This window comes from Cibotium barometz, chromosome 28, assembly GCF_041138505.1.
Source record: "Cibotium barometz isolate CiBa-2024 chromosome 28, ASM4113850v1, whole genome shotgun sequence".
NCBI classification, from domain to species: domain Eukaryota; kingdom Viridiplantae; phylum Streptophyta; class Polypodiopsida; order Cyatheales; family Cibotiaceae; genus Cibotium; species Cibotium barometz.
The window spans coordinates 20720922-20747516 of NC_141073.1; the positions used below are offsets into that span (position 1 = coordinate 20720922).

A 26595-nucleotide genomic window follows, 5' to 3' on the forward strand; every position below is an offset into this window, starting at 1 on the left:
GAGGCAGCTTCTACTACTGTCTATATTCAGAACAAGTCTCCTATGAGGCTTTCCATGGTGAGAAGCCCTCTGTTGTTTATTTGCGGGTATTTGGTTGTTCGGCGTATGTACATGTACATGTGCCCAAGGAGCATCGCTCCAAGTTGGACTCGAAGTCTCAACGTACTTCCTCCGCCGCCGCCTCCTCCCCCTCCAGCTTCTATTACCCCTCCTGTGGAATCTAGAATCTCATTTAGATGATGGTGATGATGACTCTACTCCTCCAATGAGGTCAAGTAAACCGGTGCCTGGATGGTATTTTTCGACAGCTCATGATTCTAGGTTGAGAGAGCTTCCTTCTGCTCCTCCACCTGTTCTCTCAAGCGATCTTCCAGAGTTATAGGGAGAACTTCGATGAGACCTTTGCTTCGACGGCCCAGATGACTACCATTCGCACCGTTCTTGCTCTTGCAAGACGTCATAGATGGCCCATATTCCAGATGGACATCAAGTCGGCTTTCCTAAATGGAGAGCTTACACAAGAAGTGTATGTTGATCAGCTGCCGGGATTTGAGATTCCAGGCAGACAGAACTAGGTGTATCAGCTAAAGAAAGCCTTGTATGGTCTGAAGCAGGCTCCACGGGCTTAGTACCAGCGGATTGATGAGTTCTTTCAGAAGCTTGGTCTGCACCATTCTCATGCAGATTCGAACCTTTATATCCTCCTTGAGAGTGGGTTAGTTGTTATCATTGTGGTCTATGTTGATGACCTGGTTCTTATTCAGTGAGGATCCGTTCAGTCTCATGGATGCTTTGGAGAAAGAGTTTGAGATGACGAATCTTGGCCTTCGACATTACTTTCTTGGCTTTGAGATTTGGCAAACCCCTTACGGTATTTTCTTCTCTCAGCAGAAATACACAAAGGAGATTCTTGATAGGTTTCAGATGACTAGGTGTAGACTAGTATCTTCTCCCATGGATACTAGTGAGAAGCTCTCTCTTCTTGATGCTTCTCCAAGGATTGATTTGGGACAGTATCGGGTTCTTGTCGGATGTTTGGCATGATTGACCTACTCCCGATTGGACATTTGTTTGACATTAGCCTATTGAGTTCTTTCACATCCAAGCCCCGTCAGCAGCATTGGCTGCTCTTAGGGTGCTTCGGTACTCGAGTGGTACTTTGGATTTTGGCACATTATATGGCCACGGGTGCACTCTTCTTGGATGGATTGTTCAGATTGGGCTAGAGATGCAAATGCTCAGCATTCGACCACTAGTTGTGTTTTCACTTGGATCGGGAGCCATTTCATGGAGCAGTAAAAAGCAGCCTACTGTGGCGCTTTCCTATACAAAGGCGGAATATCAAGTAGCCTGTTATGCTGCATGTGAGGCGATTTGGTTGCGGAGATTATTGGGAGAGCTTGACTTTCCTCCTACCAGATCTACTCTTCTTTGGTGTGACAATCAGAGTTGCATCGTCGTCGCCACAAGAACCCGTGTTTCATGCTCGTACGAAACACATTGAGATTCAGTATCACTATGTTCGTGAACGAGTTCTTGCTGGAGATTTGTTGTCCTTCAGCAGAGAATGCAGCAGATTTGTTTACCAAGCCGGTGTCTCACGTTTCCTTAGCTCCTCATCTTCGGCTTCTTGGAGTTTGTTCAACATCTGGTGCTGAGAGGGAGTGTTAGCATATTCATCCCCATATGCTGCCCATATTTGATCCCTTTTATGGCCCTTGGTTTGGGTTGGCCACCCGTATTTTTCCCACACTTCTCCTGATATTTTTCCCAGGTCGAGTGAGCATGTCCTAGTCGGACAACTCCTACGCTCCAGTCGGCCAGCCCCTTCTTACCTATAAATAGGTGGATTGGCCTCTCCCCTTTTCATTCATTGATCATTAATAGTTATGAGTTGTGTGGTTCATGTGTTGAAACTCTCTCTCTCTTGTATTCTGTGAGACTTTGGTCTCTTGCTCGGGATTGCTTTCACTACAGTATATTCAGCTTTTTAGCTCATCTCTCTCTTGCACTCTCAATTCAGCACACACTAGTGCTCATCTTGCTTCCGCTCTGTGCACACTCTTTTAGATACAAAGGGCTAAGGTTCAGAATTAATAAAACTAGGCTATTGCAAAGTCTCATGCTCGAGATTGCTTTCACTACAGTATATTCAGCTTTTTAGCTTCATATCTCTCTCTTGCACTCTCAATTCAGCACACACTAGTGCTCATCTTGCTTCCGCTCTGTGCACACTCTTTCAGATACAAAGGGCTAAGGTTCAGAATTAATAAAACTAGGCTATTGGCTATCTATAGTGTTGCATGCGCGGAAGTCTTCTTTTGTGATCCAGTCCTAAGCTTGATTATGGAACATCTTTAGATAATGAAACGATTAGACTGAGGGGGGGAGAGAAATGAAATGAAATGTTATATTAACGTCTTCAAAAGGCCAAAGTAACCTATGAGACCAAAGTTACAACCATATGACATCTCATACACTGTCTGGAAAAGAGAGAGAGAGAGAGAGAGAGATTAAATGAAATGAAATGAAATGATATATTAACGTCTTCAAAAGGCCAAAATGACCTATGAGACCAAAAAGGTTACAACAATTGGTGGATCTGATACAATGTCTGTGTAAGGAAAGCTAAAAACAACTAAACAACTAACTGAAACTGAAACAACTATGAGGAAAAGTACGGTACCAGGAGCTCCTAATGGATAACATCTGGGAGGAAAACTCCAGCAACAAAGGTAAGCATCATACACATCACTATCCAAAGATGTCTCTCATCGGTCGATGGCGGATATCCTCAATGTCCTCCATGGTGAGTACTCTGACTGGACGTCTCCCATGCCTGTAGGTATTTAGTATATTACTATGTTACAAAAAGATGTGTGACTTAACAGCTTCATGAGGCCTTTGGCCTGCCCAAAAGGTGGTTGATGCACTTCTACTACCTACATGATGACCTAAGCGCAAAAGAGGGAATAGCACTCTTTACCTTTGCTTTCCGGATCTGGGTGTGCAACAATTCTCTTGCCTTCAACCTTTAGTGCCGCGAATTTTTGGCCTGCCCAAAAGGTGGCTGATGCACTTCTACTACCTACCCAAAAGAGGGAATAGATGCCTTGTACAAATGATGTCTTGGGAAGAACTGGTCGACCAGATGAAAGACTGCCAACCTGTTTATATGTCCACAACTGATGGAAAAATCAGCATTAAATGTTGTCGCTTGTTCACGCGTATGGCCCTTGATGTTGATCATGCTACCGATTGTGCCCACATTGCTGCCGATTTCTCATAAGACCATGTAATAGCCTTGCTAATGCCCTAGACTACTCTTAAGATGCTGTCCTAAACCAGGGAATATGCAGAATATGCTGAGATTATGTCATGGCGCGGATGTGCACGTGACAGCAAGTTAGCGATTTATAGCGGCAATTATCACTATATAAGTGATACCTTGGGTTATAATTGTGTAGCTAGTCGTGCGGTGCACTTCTCACCTTGTGAGGTATCACCTGCACAGGGTAACATCAAAATTTTTGGCATAACAAATGTCATCCAATGAGTGAATATGGTTCCGAAGAACCTCATTCTAATAATCCGGCGGACGGCTGAACAAGTATACCATATAAACCAACACATGCGGCTCCTCAAGGGTCTTACAACGGTTCACCATGTCTTTAAACTCCTCAAGGACCTCAAACAACCGACGAAAGTTGTCTATCTTGTTAATAGAGACAAACTGTGTCAAACATATGCTGAAAATCAACCCATGGTGGTGGTTTCACCCGCTGGAGGTCTTTCTACCAAGCGAACGCTTTATGCTGAAGCATAATTTGAATCTAACTCATACGTTGAGCATCAGTGTACTGTATAAATTTTTTTTAAAAAAAGCAGTCCACTTCCAAAGCCAGCTATCCAAGTAAAGTTCCTCACACTCCTCCTCACTAGAAAAAGGTTCCGAATGGAAGGAAACCTGCTGAGGAGGAGGATTACTAGCCGCAGCTCCACGAGCCTAGGAGCATAGCTCTACGAACTATCTCTATAATTCAAGCACAGTGGAATACAAAGAATCAGAGATGCGGGAAGTTGAGGAGCGGGTGATGGTTGTCTAGATGGCAGAGAAGGCTGCACATAGCCGATATATTGATGATATGGCTAAGTATTGAGAAAAAGCAAAGTAAATATTAGAATCGGTTTTCTCTCACATATGGACACAAACACATACAAGGGCTGGTTCACACATATGAAGCTTCGAATATCCAACAAACTCCCCTTCGGAGCAAAGGTGGTGAGACCCAATACGCAAAGGAAGTAGGTACCTTGTTACTCCATCACATGCTACAAGGGAGTAATATAACCATGCGCATCTCCTACGCCATGCTAATCCTCCAATCAGCAACAAGTGAGCAAAGCAACAAGGTCAGCTCTGCATCACCCCCTTGATCCTAACAAGGATAAATGATAGCAAAGAGAATTTTAATAGTGAAGGCACACAAAACACACAAACATTTATAAATCTTTTTCGAGGGGACACTAGGGAGAGAACCCTTATTCACACACACACAAAAAAAAAACAACTCGAATGCCCTTTCTTCATTGAGGGAGACTTCGGCTTGCTACAGCTATTTCTTCTTCTTCTGAGTTGGTACCTCCTCATTTCAGTTGTGAGATTTGCATGATGCTTTTCTTGCTCCTTTTCCAGCTTTTTGATGCAGTCGGCCTCCTTGTGCCCCCATCTCTTGCAATACCTACATAAAATCTTCTTATTACTCCCCGATTTCTATGCTCCTACAAAAGCTTTGTCATAGTTTAGACTGGTGCTCGAATGTTGTTCTTCTTTGTTTCTTATATCCTTCTCAAGAAGCAAAGCCACTAGGTCTTCAAAGCTTATAGCTGCCACAAGCTCCGCCCGAGCTGGTGGCACTCCAACAACGTAGAGGAGGTTCAGTCAGTGGCCGTTGGGGTGGTGGTGTTGTGGTAGCGCAATGGAGGACGTTCAGCCAGTATCGTCAAGCAACAAGATGGGCAGTCCAAGTCGACGAGGCGAGTGGCTATGATACCAATGATGGGTCATGGAGGATGGAAGGTGGCCATGACTATAGACAGAGGGGGGAGAGGGGGGGGGAGAGAGAGAGAGAGAGAGAGTACTGTGTAGACGAAGAGGTCAAGAGAGTACAAAGCCAATGATTTTTCACGACTCAATGAAAGGTACCACCCGAAGTGTTGTCACTAGTTGGGCATTGTCTACACTTCCAAACCTATGGACGGGCTCCATAGTGTGGACAACACACCACACGGCATGGGACTTACGTCTACGTCAAGGGTCATGCGGACTAGCACCTCATGATAGGATATCTACACCAATGGAAAATAGGCTGGATATGAGAGGCTGGGCTTTTGGTCCATGCCCATATCTAGATTACGTTATTCCAGTTGGCCCTGGGGAGTAATGTCTACGCCCGGAAAGATTGACTGCTACAAGCTAGATGAAAGGGAGATTATCCAACACATTCTTAAGCATGGCATACTTGCATGCCCGGAACTACTTTCACGTGAAATGTTTTACTGCCTACAAGATCTGTGTCTAGTTTACGGGTAGGGGACACCATCTTGTGAACCGTGCACGTGAATCTGTATTGTGACCTCACTTGTGGATTGTAGACAGGTAGTAAGTATGGCTCTTCTTATTTTCTCTCTCTCTCACCATCAACCACCCTAGTTCAGCCTCCAATGTGACTAGGACCATCATCAAGAGCGAGTGATGCATCAAGATGTACACAAGACAACCTTTCACACCCTTTTGGTCTCTGTGAGTATTTGGCTGACATTTTGGTGTTTTGGAAGAATGAGACAAGAAAAGATGCACTTGAAAGTGGTCTTTGATGAATTGAGGTACATAAACTTCTTATTATTGGCAAAAAGTCCTCTCGGAGATTCACTATCTTGGCCATATAGTGTCTAAAGATGGCGTGCGAATGGATCCTACAAAGATCCAAGCCATTAAGGATTGGCCATAAGTCGAATCCATACACGAAGTTCGTAGTTTCCGTGGTTAATGCTCATATTACTTTGCAATGATTGCCTCGCCATTGCATGAACTTACCAAGAAACAAGCTATAAGTAAATGGTCAAAATCTGAAATTGATGCTTTCCTTAAGCTCAAGAGTGTCATTACATCGAGACTAGTTTTGGTGATTCTTGATTTACAAAAGCCATTTAGTGTTGAATGTGATGCATATGACCATTGCGTAGAAGACGTCCTAGATCAAGGATGACATGCCGTTGCATATGAGAACAGAGAGTTCCATGATGCAGAGCTTTCTCTTGGCATCTATGAGAAAGAGCTATTGGCTGTAATTCATGCTCTTATAGTATGGTATCATTATTTATTGGGAGCTGAGTTTACAGTCAAGACTAACCACCAAAGTTTGCAATAATTATGATGCAAATCAAGCTTTCAAAGAAACTATGGTTGCATATGCTCTATCGAGAAAGCTATATGTCGCTTGCCTCACATCAAGACTTATCTGGCCAAATATAGCACATGTCTCATTAAAGCTACTAACCCCCACTTAAAATGCCAAACCCCTGGGCTATGGTTAACCTAACTTGAAGGTCTTAACCTTGATTAGCCTTGGAACGTAACAAGTACCTTCAAAAGATGAACATAGTGCCCTTTTTTTAATTCACAATACAACATGGCAACAAAATAAACGGATTCTAACTGAAAGCACTATCAATGTAGGGGATTGGATCAAGCCAAAGCTCTTATCACTGTAGGTACCCCATGAAGCATGGTATACTTAATAATGATATTTTCTCACTGATTATTCATACTCAACTTGAATGAATAAGATTAGATACAAAATCTGAGATCGTTCACATCACAATAGAAACAAAACACAAAAAACTGAAATCTGAAATTTATAGTAGCACATATACTTGTAGAAATTGGAACAAAAAGGGTAACCGAGGATAAGAGAGGCTCATTGAGGGTTGAATATGGGTAAACCTTCCTCCTCCACTAAAAGAAATGTATACTTATGCTCAATCAAGTCCTTTAGAAATTAGGACCGAGCTCAGTTATAATCAACTTAGAAATTGGAACAAAAAGGGTAACCAAAAAACTTGTGTGTAGAATGAAAAGAAAAAGTTGTATTTATAGAGAGAGAGCTCCAAAAGACTAAAGGAAGAATGTGTGGGCTGGAGAATAACAAGTGTGGAGTGAGGTGAGAACTAATGTCAAGTGGGTGGACAAGTGGAGGCTGAAATGACTGAGAGAACACTTGTCCCTCCTTGTAAAGCTTCACTTTCTATTGTGAGGTGTAAATTGCACATAACACACACCCAATTTCGCAAGCACTGTCAAGACATGATAATTTATAAAACACCTCTTTAAGCATCTCTTATTTTTGAAGTAAACTTTTCAAACAAATCAAGGCTCCTAAAGACCCCCATATTGGCAATCAAATGAAATATCTTTCAGAGCGCACTGCCAAAAAAATACTAGAAACTTGAAAAGACTTTTCCAACGAAATTCCATGCATCATCAATGTCACATGCACGCCCGTGCCATGGCTAATCCTCAGCATGAACAGCATTAGTTCCTGATCAGACCATCGATTAGGACAGCATTTAGGTCATCTTCAGTGTCATCGTCATCAGTAGTATTATCATCAGCATCAGCATCAGCATCAGCATCAGTAGCAACATCAGCACCTCATCAGCCTCAGCATTATCACCACCATAAGCATCATGGAAAGGATTTGGGGCCTATCGGCAGCCATCTGACCTTCAATCGGCAGCCAACAAACACCTAGGCAGCACGCGGTCTAGCATCAGGTTGAATGTAACGTCCCCTCAGGATCAACCCTAATCAAAGCTGCACAAAACACAGTTAGACCAAACCAAACCATGGAGAAGCAGGCTACCTCACCTCCCACCCACGATCGGCATCCACCGATCTCCCCCGAGCCAAGGCTAGGGCTCCAACGTAATCCCACACGTCCGTGTCCAACTCCGGCGTCCCATACCACCGGAGCCTACCATAGTCCTTCGACACACGAGCCTATGTACTGCCATGTCTATGGCATGAGCACGTTTGCTCTTTTGGTCCAAGCCAGACCCACAGAAGTGCCTCTGCACAACTGTGTCTCACAATAATCCAAGCTTTCCTTTTATACTTAAAATCCCGCCATAAATAGCTATCTCGCTATAAACAGCTTTTAAGCGTGTTTTATTAACTTGGAACCCTAGCCCAGCATCCGCCTGCTAATCCCTAATCTTGGGGCCCCCTAACCCCACCGGATTAGTCCCTAATCCTTCCGGACTGGTACATGACAAACTTCCCCTCTTCAAGTATGTACTCTCGTGTAAATGGATTCAAAAAAGTGTAAATGGATTCAAAAAAGTGTCAACTAGAACTCTGACTGAAACCGATCCCGTCAAGTGGGAAAGACTCCGTTGGACACCCACTCGCTTAATAGCACAACTTTAAAACCACAAATTTGAAATGGACAACTTAAAAACAACTTGAATTTAAATGAACAGAAATGGAAAGATGGACACCAGCACTAGGGCCGGAACGGGCCGACCCCCCCCTCAATATATGATATATTTATTGGGAGTATTTAATGAATACAATTGTCCATGTACATATGAAAACAGTACCAAACAAATAGGCTCGGATTTCGATGAAGAATACTCGAAGCAGTACGACCACTAGTGTGGTCCAATCACTACGGTCCTGTGCTTTCACTGGACTCCGCGGAGAGCGCCTCACTGGTGTTCCGAGACCACGCACAAACAGGCGCTCTCGTACTAACGCCTGGCTCTCCCGATCTCAGCACCTTTGGACCGAGGTTCGCCAATACAGCTTGGACAACCCGGCACCGAACGGGTGTTGCCGTAGAGGGATGAATCCCTTATCAGATTTAAACATTAAATGCTTTACTCAAATCTGAAAATCACTTACTTGTAGATGGTTGATAGAAAACCAATACTCATAGGATGATGAAGTCACCCAGGAGAGGCGAAGTTCCTTTGATGAAGACTCAGTCGCCTCGTGGTGAACCACCAAGGCAGGTACCACCGTAAAAGAAAACCACAGCCGCCTGCTGTGCGAGAAGAAGTATCCACTTGCAAGGGCGGATAGAGACCTGGCTGCTATGTGGAGGAGCAGCCTGTTATGAAGAGAGTGTACTTCCACACTTGCCTGCAAGAGTAAAAAGGAAACCTGCTGAAGAGCAAGTGCAACCACCTTGTATGGAGAAGGGGGATACTTGCTGCAGCCGCCTGTGGGGAGTAGGAGTTGCAGTCGAATAGGAGCAGACGCCTGTAGGAAAACAGCCGCCTAAAGCAAAAGGGGCCGCCTAGCTGATGTGCACAACCACGTGGCTGCAGCCTGTGTAACCGCCTACTGTGCAGTATGCAGCCGGCTGGAGAACAGGCTCAGCTTGCTGAGGATGGTGTGCAGTTGATGAACTCTGCCTGTAGAGAGTCAGGCGCAGCCAGCAGCAGAGTCAGCCGCCTGTAGAGAGTCAGGCGCAGCCAGCAGCAGAGGGTCGCCTGTAGAAGTTGATGGAAAACAAGCCGCCTCCAGAAGAACATGCGCAGAGATGGTGGTCGCCTGGTTCTCCACGTAAGAGGGAAGCGATCCATTCCACGCTTGAAGGGGGCCCTTTCTTTTAATAAAATTTAAGTGAAGATACCACTAGAGAGTTCCCACGCATGCATGAAAGGGAACAAGTGGGGGTTGGTGACCGTGCCCACCCCCCCACTCACTTAAAAGTGGGGCTCCCCACCTTGGCCCCAAAGTGGGTGCCCAAAGGGGGTGCCCACTTTTAAATAAGTGTGAACACCTAACCTTATAAAATAAAGGGTTAGAATATAAAACATTAAAACAACATGTACCATATACTTACCACCTGTTCACATGCACTGAAACTTGTCAGAATACAGGGCAGACTTCACGACTCACTGGCAGGCGTCCCCGCTCAGTAAGTAACACGTCAGGCAGGCAAACACACAAATACATGTCATGCGAAAACAGTTTCAAGCATGCAAATCATGTGTGCATGTGCAAATAGTAACATGGACATATCTCCCGTTCATGGAACATGTACAAAATATCTGTCGGCACAAAACTGGCACGACATAAAAACATAAAAACCTGGTCTTCCTATGGAGTGACAGTCCCATAGGTAAGACACAGTTCCAGGCACGAGTTTCCCTAAGGTGTGACAGTCCCATAGGTAAAACACGGCACGAATACTGGCTCTTCCATGGCGTGACAGTCCCATGGATCGAACACAGTCCAGGTCATACACGGGTGGCACTGGTCTGGCTCCCGTCCATACGACACCATCCTGCTAACACACGGGTGGCACCAGTCTGGCTCCCGTCCATGTCAGCAAAATACTGGCCTCTTCACACGAGACACCGGCCTGGCCTCAAGTGAACGAGACGCAAAAACTAGGAATGGACCAAATGGTCGGCCAATTGGTGACATCCCCCCGGGCTTCTAAAGAGTTGACCTCAACTTAAAAGCCTCAAGATATGCCTGCAACAATTGCGGATAATCTGCAAAGTAATCTTCATTTACCCATTTGGCATCAATAGGCAAATAATTCTTAAACTTCACAAGGTATCTCCTGGAAAGCTTTCGTGCAGGTAGCTTTCTCTCCTTGTGAAAAACAATCTGTTCTGGCTGGAGGATCTCCTCAAGCTCTTCAATTTCTGGAGGATCTTCTGTGAGACAGGCTCATCAGGATCTGGCCCCACATATTTCCGAAATAGACTCACATGAAAAGCATTGTGAATCTTCCAATGACTAGGTAAAGCAAGCCTGTAGGACACTTCATTGATCTTCTGAATCACCTTGAAGGGTCCATAATAGCGAGGAGAAAGCTTAGGATATGATCCTTCTCGTCCTGGCCTCTTCCGAAGCCTAGCCTTCTCAAATTTCAGCAATACCCAATCACCTTCTTTGACTTCCATGTCCCTTCTATGCTTGTCAGCAGCCTTTTTATGCTTATCCTGAGATCTTGCAATGGCTGTCCGCACCTGACCAAAGGCAACATCCAAGTCACGAACATATTCATCAGCTGCAAAAATCTCATCCTTTGTACGAAGGATGGGTGGCAAGTCCACTCTGCCATAAATAATCTCAAATGGAGCCTTTCCTGTGGAAGCATGGATTGTATTGTTGTAGGCAAACTCAACAAGTGGAAGATACTTCTCCCATGCACTCTTTTGATCTGCCACATAACACTTCAACAAATCCAATACGGCCGAATTTGCAGCTTCACTTTGGCCATCCGTTTGGGGATGATAAGCTGATGAAAACTCAAGCTTAGTACCCATATTATCAAACAAAGCCCTCCAAAATAGGCTTGTAGTCCTGGGATCTCTATCCCCAACAATGGATTTAGGCATACCATGATGCTTGAAAATATTAGCAAGAAAAAGCTTTACCATATGATCAGCTTTAATGGTTTTCTTGACGGGCAAGAAGTGAGCTTGCTTGCTAAACCTGTCCACAATAGTCCAAATAGCATCATTCCCATGCTGGGATCTAGGCAAATCCATAATAAAATCCATCGTGATACTTTCCCAAGGTTGCGAGGGAATAGGCAATGGCTGAAGCAAACCTGGAGGCTTTTGCCTATCAAATTTCACCTTTTGGCAAGTAATACATGCACGCACATAAGCCTCAATGTCTTTACGCATGCTTGGCCAAAAGAAATACCTCTGAATCATGCGAGTAGTAGGCATGATACCTCTATGACCAGCATATGGTGGAGCGTGACATTCGTCCATAACCTTTGGACGCAAATCCTTCACCACACATAGGCAATTATCCTTCATAAGATAACCCTCGTTGATAACATAAGAGGCATGTGAATGACCAGCCATCAAATCAGTCCATATATGGCAAAAATCAGCATCCAAATGATACAAATCTCTCATAGCAGATAGATCTCCATGAGAGGCCACTGAGACTGCAGCAACATAAGGCCTCCTAGATAGTGCATCGGCCACTACATTTTTCTTTCCTGGAGTATGCACAATCTGAAAATGAAACATGGAAAGAAAATTTGCCATTCTCATCTGCTTCTCCGAAAGCTTGGTTTGAGATAGAAAGTATCTCAAGCTTTGATGATCTGTCTTGACTACAAATTCAGCCCCTAGAAGGTAGTGTTTCCAAATCTTTAAGGCGTGAATTACAGCCAAGAGCTCTTTCTCATAGATATCCATATGAAGCTCAGCATCATGCAAACGACGGCTCTCGTATGCAACTGCATGCCCTTCTTGATTTAGGACAGCTCGTATGCAATCACCACAAGCATCACATTCAACCACGAATGACTTGTGCAAATCAGGAACAATCAATACTGGACCACATATGATCGCATGCTTGAGCTGCAAGAAAGCATCCTGTTCCTTTGAAGTCCATTTGAAAGCAGTTTTCTTCTTCGTGAGATCATGTAGAGGAGTGGCAATCATAGCAAAATGCCTTATGAAACGCCTGTAATACGAACATAATCCCAGAAAACTACGTACTTGATGTACGTTTTGCAATTCGGGCCAATTCCGAATGGTCTCTATCTTTGCAGGATCCATTGTAACTCCATCCTTGGATACAATATGTCCCAGATAATGAATCTCTGAAAGGAAAAACTCACTTTTCTTGGCATTGACGAAAAGTTTATGCTTCCGCAACTCTTCGAACACTGTGACCAAATGAGTTCTGTGTTCCTGCTCATTCTTGGAGAAAACCAAGATATCATCAAAGAAAACTCCTGTAAACTTGCGATGGGGTCGGAATATCCTATCCATCATACGATTAAAAGTAGCAGGAGCATTGGTAAGACCAAAAGGCATTAACAGAATTCATATAATCCGAAGGCTGTCCTGAATGCAGTCTTATGGACATCTTGTGGCACCACACGTATCTGGTGATAACCACTCTTCAAATCAAGTCTGCTAAAGCAAGCTGAGCCATCAAGCTTATCCAAGATATCATCAATACGTGGAATTGGGAATCTGTTCTTGATGGTAAGCTTGTTCAAAGCTCTATAGTCCACACACATACGGAATGATCCGTCCTTCTTTTGAACAAGAAGCACAGGAGAGCAGTAAGGTGAGCAACTGGGCTGAACCAAACCTTTCTCTAAAAGCTCATTTACCTGCTTCATGATTTCTTCTTCTTGTGCAGCACTCACTCGGTATGCGGGTTTGTTAGGTGGAGAACTACCTGGCACAAGATCTATGCGGTGATCTTCGGGCCTTTGGGGAGGTAATTCACCTGGCAACGAGTCAGCAAAACAGTCGTTGAATGCATTAAGAAAATTCAGCCTATCATTAGACATAGCATCCACATTTTGATGATTTGGCACAAGACTATCACGCACAAAAACCAAGTACGCTGAAAGACTCTTTTTCATTGCTTTATTAATTTGGATGTGTGATACAACTGGGATGGAATTCCCTTCTTTGCCAGCATCAATAAAATGCATGCGGCCTTTATGCATAAAAGAAATCATATTAGACTTGTAGTCCTTGCGGGGCTCAAGCCTATGGTGCCACGGCTTGCCCAACAATACATCACATCCATTCAGAGGAGCAACTAGGAAATGCTCATTATCAAGGTAGCCCTGAATATGGATACGCAACTTCCCAATCAAAGGGGTAACCTGCACCTCTTTACCAATAAATGCAGCTTCGGCTTCAATCTGAGGTCCCATGTTTTCAACCTCAATACCCAATGCAACTGCCATTTGCATAGAGATGAAATTGTCAGTTGCACAGTCATCAAACATGAAGAGTGCGGGCTGATCCTTGATTTGCCCCCAAGCCTTGCAAACCATACGCTCTTTTGCATCATGACCTGTATTACCTTGCACATCAGGAACTGCATGAACATTTGCTTTGGTGTGCTTGTCCTCGTGCTTTGGTTTACGATCTGGGCATTGCCGAAACATGTGGTCTTTGCTACCACAAGAAAAGCATTTTCCATCCTTAGCATATTGCTCTCTTTGCTCCGGGGTTAATCCAAATTTGTTCTTTCTTGGGCCCTGTTCTTTAGATGTGTTATTTTCAGCTTTACCACCCTTGTAAGGCTCCCGGAAGTTCCTTTTAGGTGGCTGTCCACCCTTTTGCTGATTCGGGACAGCCTTGTCCTTCCCCTTGGAACCTCCTTGATCTTGCTTAATCTTGAGCACCAATTGCTCTGTAGCAAGGGCAGAAGCTGTAAGTTGTTGCAACGTATGTTTTGGGTGCAATTCAATACCCGATCTATAAGCAGGTTGCAATCCAGAACGAAACTTCCTCTTTCTTTCATCCTCAGAGATTAGCATGAAGGGAGTCACTTCCAGCAACACTTTCCAAAATTTGTTAACATACTGTTGCACACTCTCATTATCTTTTTGTTCCAGCCTGTCCCACTTTTGAGTGAGAGTTTGCTCTGCATTGGGTGGCAAGAACTGAGCATAAAATCTATCTTTGAATTCCTTCCAAGTAGAGATGGGATCCTTGGTGATCTTTTCGGTGATCCACCAATGGGCAGCAGTGCCTTTCAGAAACATGCTAGCATGGCGCACCTTCGACTTTTCTGTAAAGTCCTCATCGCTAAAAGCAATGTCGAACTGTGCCACAAACGCTAACACCTTAGAAGCATCATGTTCACCATGAAAGACATCAAATTTGACAGATTTGTCACCTGCTTTGAATTCCTTGAGCTTCCTGGCATGAGGCTCATGGTCCTCTCTTTTTCTTTTCCCCTTATCCAACGGGGTAGCCCTATCTGCATGGGCTCCATGGGCCGTCATAGAAGCTTCATGGGGCACGGTGGCATGTGCTCCACGAACTCGAAGCTCAGATGCATGTGACTTACCTGCATATGGCATGGTCTCTCCATGAGACAACTCAGAAGGCAAAATTTTTCTGGAAGTAGACCTGTCACCATGAGATACATATCTTGCATGCATGTGACTTTCGTGCCCTCCATGAGCACTGGCATACATATATCTGTCAGGCTTAGTGCCTTGGGGAGAGGATGCATGTCGAGAGGTGACAGTCACCTCTTCCTTTTGCATAAAAGATTTCAACCTCTGGGATGCGGGATCTCCATGCTTCAAACGAGGTGGATTTCTGAATTTCAGCTCTCCGTCATCCCCCTCTTTGATATCACCTTTGCGAAGGAGATAGGCAAGTGCCAACTCCCTTGGTTTCTTGCCCACTTCACGAGCCATTGATTCAAAGGTTACATCAACCATAGCATCAGCCTTCCTGGCTTCAATAGCACTTTGCAGATGTGGATCTTCATGCAAAAACTTTAATTCTTGCTCTTGAGCCTGCAAAAGTTTTCTCATATGTTCCATTTCAGCCCTCATAGCATCAGGCTCTTGTTCAAGCATAACTGTCTTTCCTGGAGACAGTTGACCCTTGGATTCACTATCCATAACCCTTTCAAGGGGCTTGTGTCTACCTCGCAGGGCATCAGACCCACGAGAAGCACTAGATGGACCCCTCGAATTTGGCACTTCCAAAGGGTTGCCTTGGCTGTCCATTGTGTTTTAAGTTTGCTAAAAGCGGGATGTCCAGTACATAGGTTCGTTTCCCCACTAGAAAGAGGGAAACAACCGTGCTCTGATACCAATGAAACCGATCCCGTCAAGTGGGAAAGACTCCGTTGGACACCCACTCGCTTAATAGCACAACTTTGAAACCACAAATTTGAAATGGACAACTTAAAAACAACTTGAATTTAAATGAACAGAAATGGAAAGATGGACACCAGCACTGGGGCCGGAACGGGCCGACCCCCCCCTCAATATATGATATATTTATTGGGAGTATTTAATGAATACAATGCTCCATGGGTTCTGAGAACCAGATAATGTCCATGTACATATGAAAACAGTACCAAACAAATAGGCTCGGATTTCGATGAAGAATACTCGAAGCAGTACGACCACTAGTGTGGTCCAATCACTACGGTCCTGTGCTTTCACTGGACTCCGCGGAGAGCGCCTCACTGGTGTTCCGAGACCACGCACAAACAGGCGCTCTCGTACTAACGCCTGGCTCTCCCGATCTCAGCACCTTTGGACCGAGGTTCGCCAATACAGCTTGGACAACCCGGCACCGAACGGGTGTTGCCGTAGAGGGATGAATCCCTTATCAGATTTAAACATTAAATGCTTTACTCAAATCTGAAAATCACTTACTTGTAGATGGTTGATAGAAAACCAATACTCATAGGATGATGAAGTCACCCAGGAGAGGCGAAGTTCCTTTGATGAAGACTCAGTCGCCTCGTGGTGAACCACCAAGGCAGGTACCACCGTAAAAGAAAACCACAGCCGCCTGCTGTGCGAGAAGAAGTATCCACTTGCAAGGGCGGATAGAGACCTGGCTGCTATGTGGAGGAGCAGCCTGTTATGAAGAGAGTGTACTTCCACACTTGCCTGCAAGAGTAAAAAGGAAACCTGCTGAAGAGCAAGTGCAACCACCTTGTATGGAGAAGGGGGATACTTGCTGCAGCCGCCTGTGGGGAGTAGGAGTTGCAGTCGAATAGGAGCAGACGCCTGTAGGAAAACAGCCGCCTAAAGCAAAAGGGGCCGCCTAGCTGATGTGCACAACCACGTGGCTGCAGCCTGTGTAACCGCCTACTGTGCAGTATGCAGCCGGCTGGAGAACAGGCTCAGCTTGCTGAGGATGGTGTGCAGTTGATGAACTCTGCCTGTAGAGAGTCAGGCGCAGCCAGCAGCAGAGTCAGCCGCCTGTAGAGAGTCAGGCGCAGCCAGCAGCAGAGGGTCGCCTGTAGAAGTTGATGGAAAACAAGCCGCCTCCAGAAGAACATGCGCAGAGATGGTGGTCGCCTGGTTCTCCACGTAAGAGGGAAGCGATCCATTCCACGCTTGAAGGGGGCTCTTTCTTTTAATAAAATTTAAGTGAAGATACCACTAGAGAGTTCCCACGCATGCATGAAAGGGAACAAGTGGGGGTTGGTGACCATGCCCACCCCCACACTCACTTAAAAGTGGGGCTCCCCACCTTGGCCCCAAAGGGGGTGCCCAAAGGGGGTGCCCACTTTTAAATAAGTGTGAACACCTAACCTTATAAAATAAAGGGTTAGAATATAAAACATTAAAACAACATGTACCATATACTTACCACCTGTTCACATGCACTGAAACTTGTCAGAATACAGGGCAGACTTCACGACTCACTGGCAGGCGTCCCCGCTCAGTAAGTAACACGTCAGGCAGGCAAACACACAAATACATGTCATGCGAAAACAGTTTCAAGCATGCAAATCATGTGTGCATGTGCAAATAGTAACATGGACATATCTCCCGTTCATGGAACATGTACAAAATATCTGTCGGCACAAAACTGGCACGACATAAAAACATAAAAACCTGGTCTTCCTATGGAGTGACAGTCCCATAGGTAAGACACAGTTCCAGGCACGAGTTTCCCTAAGGTGTGACAGTCCCATAGGTAAAACACGGCACGAATACTGGCTCTTCCATGGCGTGACAGTCCCATGGATCAAACACAGTCCAGGTCATACACGGGTAGCACTGGTCTGGCTCCCGTCCATACGACACCATCCTGCTAACACACGGGTGGCACCAGTCTGGCTCCCGTCCATGTCAGCAAAATACTGGCCTCTTCACACGAGACACCGGCCTGGCCTCAAGTGAACGAGACGCAAAAACTAGGAATGGACCAAATGGTCGGCCAATTGGTGACACTGACCCTCAGGCTGAACTGTCAAATTTTCCCACGATGTATTAATCAAAGACAAGCTCCAACCGAGCTCTCTGTCTCTGAATCTTGCTCACAATCAACCTCCACAGACATCTGAGAAGAGTTCTATGTCCCGGAAAATTAAATGTGAACTCCAGATCTCGTGGAAAAAACAACAAATCTCTCAATCTCAACAAGTCTTACCATTTCCCTCAAGTCACTCCTTCGGAAAATCCGGTAATCCTTGAATCCACAGAGTCCAATTCTAATTACCTATCCATAGGATCGGTAAAAAATCTTGTACCTCGAGGATAAACATAACATACTTCCCTTCCAATAATCTCAAAACTATCAGGTAAACATATATATCTGAGTATCTTAATCCTGGGTCATGACTCCCAAAAACATACTCACCCTATCCGCCGGTGGCCACTGTGCTCAATCCTGAACACCCTGATAGAACATCCCCAGCATAAGTTGTCCTACCTTTAAATCCTTTAATGTCAAGGAATCTTGGCCGAAAGCCTACCGTCACACTTAGTAATCTTTGACCAATTGCCTGGTCCATACATCGACTACCACTACCCAGAAAGTATCTCTCTCTCTGCAAGTCCGTGATAATCCAATAGTCGTGGGAATTCTCCCAATCCAACCTGGGATCTCTGTATCACACTCTTTGCAAGTCCGTGATAATCCAATAGTCGTGGGAATTCTCCCAATCCAACCTGGGATCTCTGGAGGAACTTACCGAAGAACTCTGAGAGCACAACGCCAATGCTGCTGACGGGGTTTGGATGAGAAGGAACTCAATAAACTAACTGCGAAGCATATGTCCAATTGGGAGTAGGTCAACCATACCAAGCAACCGACGAGAACCCGATACTATCCCTGATCAGTCCATGGAGAAGCATCAAGTGAAGAAAGCTTCTCACCAATATCCATAGGAGAAGATACTGGTTTGCACCCAGCCATCTGAAATCTGTCGAGAATCTCCCGAGTGTACTTATGCTGAGAGAAGAAAATGCCCTTCGAGGTCTGCCGAATCTCAAAACCAAGAAAATAATGCAAGAGGCCAAGATCCGTCATCTCAAACTCTGTCTCCAAAGCATCCATAACAGAATGGATCCGCATAGAATAGGAACCTATAAAGATGAGGTCATCAACATAGACCACAATGATAACAATCAACCCCCTCTCAAGGAGGATATAAAGGTTTGAATCCACGTGAGGACGGCACAGGCCGAGCTTCTGAAAGAACTCATCAATCCGTTGGTACCAAGCCCGCGGAGCCTGCTTCAGACCATATAAAGCCTTCTTCAGCCAGTACACATGATCCTGTTTGCCCGGAACAACAAATCCTAGCGGCTGATCAATATAAACCTCCTCTGTAAGCTCTCCAGTCAGGAAAGCCAGCTTGACGTCCATCTAGAAAACGGGCCATCTATGATGTCCTGCAAGCAAGAACGGTACGAATGGTAGTCATCCGGGCCGTCGGAGCGAAGGTCTCATTGAAGTTGATACCAGGGCCCTGAGCAGTCCAAACTGCCATCAGCTCGGAACTTCGATTTGAAGAACCAACGCACACCAATCACCTTACGCTGCAGTGGCCGAGGCACCAAAATCCATGTGCCATTCCGTTCAATAGCATCCAACTCTGCCTGCATAGCACGACGCCAAGGCTCATGTGAAAGAGCCTCGTCTATAGAAGCGGGATCAGAAGGACCATTAATGATAGTAGACATAAGGGCATAATTAACAAACATATTGCCCTCATGAATTTGTTTCCCTGTAACTCTGGAAGAACGCTGAAGAGAACCAGACAGAGGAGCAGAAGGAAGCTCACGTAACCCAGAATCACGAACTGTCTGATAATACCAACCAGGTACAGATCTACTCGAACTCGCCGGAGGAGGAGCAAGGTCATCATCATCTGACTGAGTATCCTCAGTTGGAGGTGTAACAGAAGTAGCGGGAGCAGGAGGAGGAGGAGGAGGAGGCGGAGGCGGAGGTGAAGGAAGAAGAAGCTCACCACCCCCCTTTGAAGATGTAGGAGTCTCGTTGAACACCACATCACGGCTCACAACAACTTTGCCGGCTTGAGGATCATAAAGACGATATGCCTTGGACACACTCAATCAGAGCACAGGCCATCTCCATAATGGTCCTATTCTTCCTCTCGGCAACTCCATTCTGTGATGGAGTATATGTAGTAAGCTATCTCCAAATGCCATGTGTCTTGCAATATTACTTAAACTCCTGGGATGTGAACTCACCCCCTCCATCGGTCGTGAGAGCCTTGACCGAGTGACCGGTCTCTTTTTCCACCTCAGCTCTCCAATCACAGAAGTGCTGAAAAGTCTCATCCTTGGTCTTCAGAAAGAAAACTCAGTATATCTGGTAAAATCATCCACCATCACGAGCATGTACAACGCCTTACTCAAAGACGCGGTACTCATAGGACCACATAAGTTTGCATGAATGAGAGCAAGTGATGTCGAAGATCTGTGTGTCGCCTCCTTCGGAAAGGCGGCTCGGTGTTGCTTCCCCTGTAAACAAGAGGAACAGGCAGAAGACAGCGCCTTGATGGTCAGTAATCCCTCAACCAACCCATCCTTCAAAGCTCGCTGCAAAAGCTGATTGCTCAAATGGCCAAACCGAGCATGCCAAAGAGCAGAAGAAGCACCAGAAGAAAGCAGAGCGGTCAACTTGTAGAGACCACTATCTTGGACTCCCTGAGCCAAGATGCTACCAGTCACCTTATCACGAATGGTAATCTCATAACGAGGAAAGATCACCTCCGCACCCTGAGCTGTAAGAGCACTCACTGACAAAAAGTTAAAAGCCAAATCTGGAATATACAGAACGGAAGATGGGGATAGTGCCATATCCATGCACTGGCAGAGAAGAATCACCCAGAGTGATCTCGCCTGATCTGATAGTGAAGTCCTCGAACCAATTTCGATGGGGTGTCATATGAGCCGTAGCACCGCTATCAACAATCCAAGACCGTGACTGAGAAGTCACAAGAGCAAGTATACACCGAGTACCTGCTAAGAGAAGAATGCCATCATCCTTCTTGGGTTGAGACAACACCGTTGAGGAAGAGTTCTTTGCTGCTTCATCACACGCTTCTTCTTGTGACATTGGGGTGACTTGTGACCCTTCTTGCCACAATAATGGCATTCAATGTCCTTATTCTTTGAAGATTTGTTGTCTTTATCCTTGTCGGAATCCTTGGAGTTCTTGACAAAACCCCCTTTTCCTTTCTTTTGTTGATTCTTCCCTTTATCTTGCCACATAAAAGAAGGAAATCCCCCTCTCCTATGCGGCCGGCTCACAACAGTCCCACACATACGTATCAACATCTCCTTCCATGGACAAACTCCCCAAAAAAATCCCCATATGATCAGCACTACTCCTTTCTCTTCACCCCCTTCTCAAGGGTGCACATTTGCAACAAACAGTAACCCAGAAACAGATTTCTCTAGAGCAAAACCCATGGTAGGAAAGAGTTCTTCGCAAAGAATACCTGGGATACGACACTTTTGCCAAGAACACGCATACCTTGCAACTTTCCTGCGATCAGGGCTGCTCTGATACCAACTGTAACGTCCCCCAAACCAAATCATGGGGAAGCAAGCTAACTCACCTCCCAGCCACGATTGGCATCCACCGATCTCCCTCGAGCCGGGGCTAGGGCTCCAACGTAATCCCACATGTCCGTGTCTAACTCCGGCGTCCCATACCACCCGAGCCTACCATAGTCCTTCGACATGCGAGCCTATGTATTGCCATGTCTATGGCATGAGCACGTCTGCTCTTTTGATCCAAGCCAGACCCACAAAAGTGCCTCCGCACAATTGTGTCTCACAATAATCCAAGCTTTCCTTTTATAGTTAGAATCCCGCAATAAATAGCTATCTTGCTATAAACAGCTTTTAAACATGTTTTATAAACTTGGAACCCCTAGCCCAGCATCCGCCTACTAATCCCTAATCCTTGGCCCCCCTAACCCCACCGGATTGGTCCTTAATCCTTCCGGACTAGTGTCCAAGTACATGACCTTGAAGGATCAATCGTGTGGGCAAGACATGAAGTCAGCACAACATTTATGGAAGAAAAACATTACTATTTTTGTCCAAGAGCTGGCCGACCAGCACTTCCAGCAATTATATAAGCATAAAGTCCTAAATCAGTCAACACATCAAGTTCATTCATCCATTTATCATTATAGTTATCAATAGAAGCATATGTAAGGGTCAAGGTTCAACCCCTTTGGGGCTGACCAAGAGCTCAATCATGTACCTCCATTCAACAACCTTTTTGTACCGTATGAAATACAAGCAAATCTGACACCAACTATCTCTCTTCTTCTCTCTTCTGTCTTAATCATGTTTATTTAGCATCTTGTTCTTAATCAGGCTTAGGGTTGTGGATCAGTACACCAAGGCTTCCGCACATGCAACATTGGTATCAGAACATTCAAGCTCAGCCCACTAAGCATAGTCCCAAAGAAGGTGCACAGTTCCAACAGAAGAATGCAGTAGGGTAGCATATGGAGTGGTCTGCACACGAAGCTAGAGGACGCATTCTCTGAGGGTATGTAAGCATAACCAGTACATCATTAAGCTCTAAGATCAGTCCCAAAGGCCTAGCAACATGCTATTTATATTCTAACCCAATGTGTGAGTCCACCATGACATGTGGCCACTCATTAGTAGCTCTCAGCCGAGCTTATGTGCACAAATCTATCCATCATGATGTATTATTTCTTTCCACTTTTACATTATTGAAAATAAAAAAGAAAATGACTTTATAAAAAAGGTGCAGTTCTGTTGGATTATGTCAAAAGAGCAACCACCACACACTTGAGTAGCTACGATAGTCCAGCACTCAATATAGCTCTACATCCGTCGTGCTCAGTCCACTAGATGAGAATCGGGTCCTTGAGCCTTGCCGTCCACCTGACTAATCCCTGAAGATACAGCTAAATGCCCCCATGACAAGAGCCATCCTCCATAAATGATCTCCCCCATGCGTGGCATGCTACCAAGGTGGCTAGAAACGTTACATATGGTATGCACAATAAATGTACAGCACAAGTATCAACAGTACTAGTTACATTGGCAATTACAATATAAATCATGCTATATTTAAAAGAAATGTACATGGAGAATGCATATGGACTGTATGCAGCATGCATACATGCTGCATGAGGCTGCCTGGCTGAGGTATAAGCTCCAGGACAAACTACGCCTCAAATTCTTTTTACAGAAGCTTTTGCATTCCAAACAGCAAATAGAGGTGCACAAAGTTCGGTATGGATCATGGGTTCCATATGCAAACACGGCGCAATTATGGACGGCACCTGGCTGTTCAACGCAAGTATATGAACCACTACCTCATCAATCTTTGATGCCTCTGCAACCCCCCCCTCCCCCCCCCCTCTTTCCTTCTTATGATGAGAGCCATGATGCCCATTCTCCATCAAGGGTCTCCCCATGTATGGATTGATGCTTGGTTGCAAGAAAAGGTTGTCAATAGTTTCCCATGCAGGTACATAAACCAGATGTACCAATTTCAGCTGAGCATACACTGGCATATATATGAGCATGATGCATGCTAAATATGCTACATAGAGACTAATCATTGATATATGTCTGCTCTCGGTGAGCAGGCAAGAAATCAAAGCACCCAAAATGCCAAGGAAGTTGAAACAGAAGCCGTGCCAGCTCAGTCCCCCGCACACGTAAATATGGGCATCGCAGAGAGATTGGAGCACCTAGAAACACAGGCCTCCCAATTCCCAATAACAAATGCATGATCTCTGATCCTTAGCGAGCAGTATACAACAATAACATACGTGGCCGCGAATCACAATCTAGCTTCCATGGGGGGGTCATGGTGTAGTGAATGGACAAGGCGAAGCCAATAAAGTAGAATTTCATTTGTAGGTCAAAAGGGCTCATGCCCTAGTGGTTAGCTAGCCTGGTGCTGATACTTACAAGGTGGCTTCTTTAGGAAATTTCAGGCTTTTTGGGCTTCAAAAGGGACTAGACTAGGCAACCTTTGTGACATTCGAAAATAGAGCCTGAGGAACAGGCTGACTTTATGCCCAACATACATAGACCAAAAGTAGGACATGTGATTTGTGATTGTATATGAACAAACATCAAAGAAGAAACTAACCACCCCAAAAAATAGGACCCACGAACTATACGAGTCCTGCACGTAATGTCACATGCATGTCCGTGCCATGGCTTAATCTTCGGCCATGAAGAGCATAATCCCTAAATAATCATCAGTTTAAGTCAGCATGTAGGACCATCAGTAGCCTCACATCATCGTCAGTAGCATTAGAAGCATCATCAGCATCAGCTTACCATCATCATCAGCATCAGCATCAACAATAACACCAACATTAGTAGTAACATCAGCACCTTAATCATCATCATCAGCAGGAGAGCATGGGAACCCTGTCAGCAGCCAGCACAGATGCTGTCGGCTTCCAGCGAGGGTTCCAACAGCAGGCAGCCAAGCGACCAGAAGGAGTTGGCACCTTGTGTGGGCAGCATGGCATAAAGTGCAGTAATTTTAGGGATTTTCCCCCTGGATCATGTCCACAGCAGGCCGACAGGCCCTGTTAGCTGGCTGACCTGTACCTCTTAGCATATATAAGCATTCAGTCATTCCATCATGTACACAAATCAGTTCACTCATCTAGAAGTCAGTAAAAATCGTGTAGGTCACCGGCATCTCCCCTACCCAAGGAAGGTCACAAGTTCGATACATCACACCTCCACACACACACACACACACACACACACACACACATTATGTACATAAATGTATGTATACATAATGTATGGAAACTAAAAGAAAAATTCACAATCCCTGCATTTCATTGATAAAGCTCAAGCCTAAAGAGAGAAATCAAGCCTAAAATATGAAAACGGTTATGCAATAATTTATCAGGCAATTTTTTTTTCCCTCGAATTTATGAGGCAAATTTCAACACAGCATCGAACATTAAATATATGTACCTAGATGAATCCAGGAACATGCCCAAATTCACCTTTTAGGAACGTGCATGTTATATACTCATGGTTTTACAGGCAGAATTCATAGTCTGGTTTCAAATAGAAGATACTGATATGAAAAAATCTATATTAAAAAAAAACAATCCAAAAAAAAACCTGCATAAAGCTTTCCAGACTTGAAAAAAATAAAAGGAAATAATGGTTTTAAAAACTAGCTAGAATGAGCAGGGGGAAACATGACAGCCAACTTTCATAGAAAAGGTCGTCGACAAAAAAAAAACCCCAAAAAGAAAAAGAAGATAAAACAAAAAATCACCCCCAAAAAAATTTATGCATGGGGGATAAAAGAGAATTACTATATTTTCCTTAAAAAAAGGTAGCCTTTTTTAATTAAAAAAGTCGGTTCTTTCTTTTTTTAACCGCAAAATATGCTATATAATTTACGCTCTCCCAGGTTTAAATTATCGAGTTATGAAGCCATTAATCTGTGATTAAGTCAGAATAATCATAGAAGAAATGCAACCAACCTGACATATTCAGACTAGTGCCCGATAATCTCTTGAACCTTGCACTCTCAAAACTGTTTCTTCTCTTGCCTGCTCCAAGGAGAAATTAGGCTTTTCGTTCTGCTTACGTAGGGTTTCTTCCTCTGCCTGCCGAGCTTAAAGAGTTTCTCTGTTCAAGTTGGGCTCTCTGGTGAAATAAGAGTTTCTTTGTTGAGATTAGGATTTTTCTGTTCGCCTTAGGGTTTCTATCCGTTGACGCATTTTGAGCTGAGACATGATGATGATGATGATGATGGCCTTCCAGAATGCAGCAGATGCGGTGTCGAGAGAGGGTGGAAGGCGCCATGTAGCAGTTTTCGTTTTAGAATGGTGACGATGATGAATTGTATGCTCTGCGGGGAAGTAGAGTTGCTAAATTGGTTTACAAGCAGAGGTCGGTGAGCTTATATACTAGAAAAAGCCTTTGATTTTTAAACTCTTTTTTTTAAACAATTATATAATAATAGTTATGTATTTATAAACAACTTTCCTTTACAAAAAGAAAGATCCTCTTCATAGCCACTCCTTGATAAGATCACATATCAACTCCCAACTAGCTGCATACAAGCAGGCAATCACAAGGATTAGGCAATCAGAAGGATTTCTGGAGTAAAGCCTTTTGGAGTTTGTTCTTCAAAGTAGTCCCCCTTGTCCATATTTTTACCATAGGTCTTCTTCCCTTAGGATTTTCAATTAGTGCCATAAAGATGTCCAACCCTCCTTCAAATACCACCTTTGAGTTTTGGGCCCATATTTGGGGTTCTTAGCCCTCACATCCTTCCAAGTATATACCTGCAATATGCCATCAATCAATCATTAGGAATCCTAGTATGTGAAAATATCCCATCAATCAATCATTAGGAATCCTAGTATGTGAAAATATCCCATCAGCTGAGATATGTATCATCTAATCCCTGTTTATAAAGCCTGGACTACCTCAACAAACAGACTATTGTTCAGTTTATTAATATGATATATAGACCACCAGTAATGTACACTTTTGAACATCGTTCTCTGCCACATCTATCCCTTGGTCAGATGCTTTATCAAAAATCAACAAATTTCTAAAGACCCACAGCCCCCACATGCAACAAAATCTTATAATACAAAATATAAGCTCCACCTCACTCATAACCCTTTCTAATAGCCACTCACCCCATGACCCCTTAATTCCTAAAAAGCTCTCATCCACCTATTTGCCTATTTTGCTCCAAAACCCTCTAATTGTAGGGCAGTCACAAAAAGCATGCTCC

At 44.5% G+C, this 26595-nt stretch overlaps 1 protein-coding gene across 3 annotated transcripts in view; it reads right to left on the bottom strand.

The window, feature by feature from the left end:
* Window positions 1-25721, bottom strand: part of LOC147622637 (uncharacterized) — a 50463-nt gene extending 24742 nt beyond the window's left edge. For all 3 annotated transcript variants that reach the window (XM_086822181.1, XM_086822182.1, XM_086822183.1), the window contains exon 1: window positions 25325-25721. In XM_086822181.1, the coding sequence (XP_086678307.1) occupies window positions 25325-25331 (7 nt within the window). In that variant the 5' untranslated portion in view covers window positions 25332-25721. The remainder of the gene's footprint in view (window positions 1-25324) is intronic.
* Window positions 25722-26595: the final 874 nt, after the last annotated feature.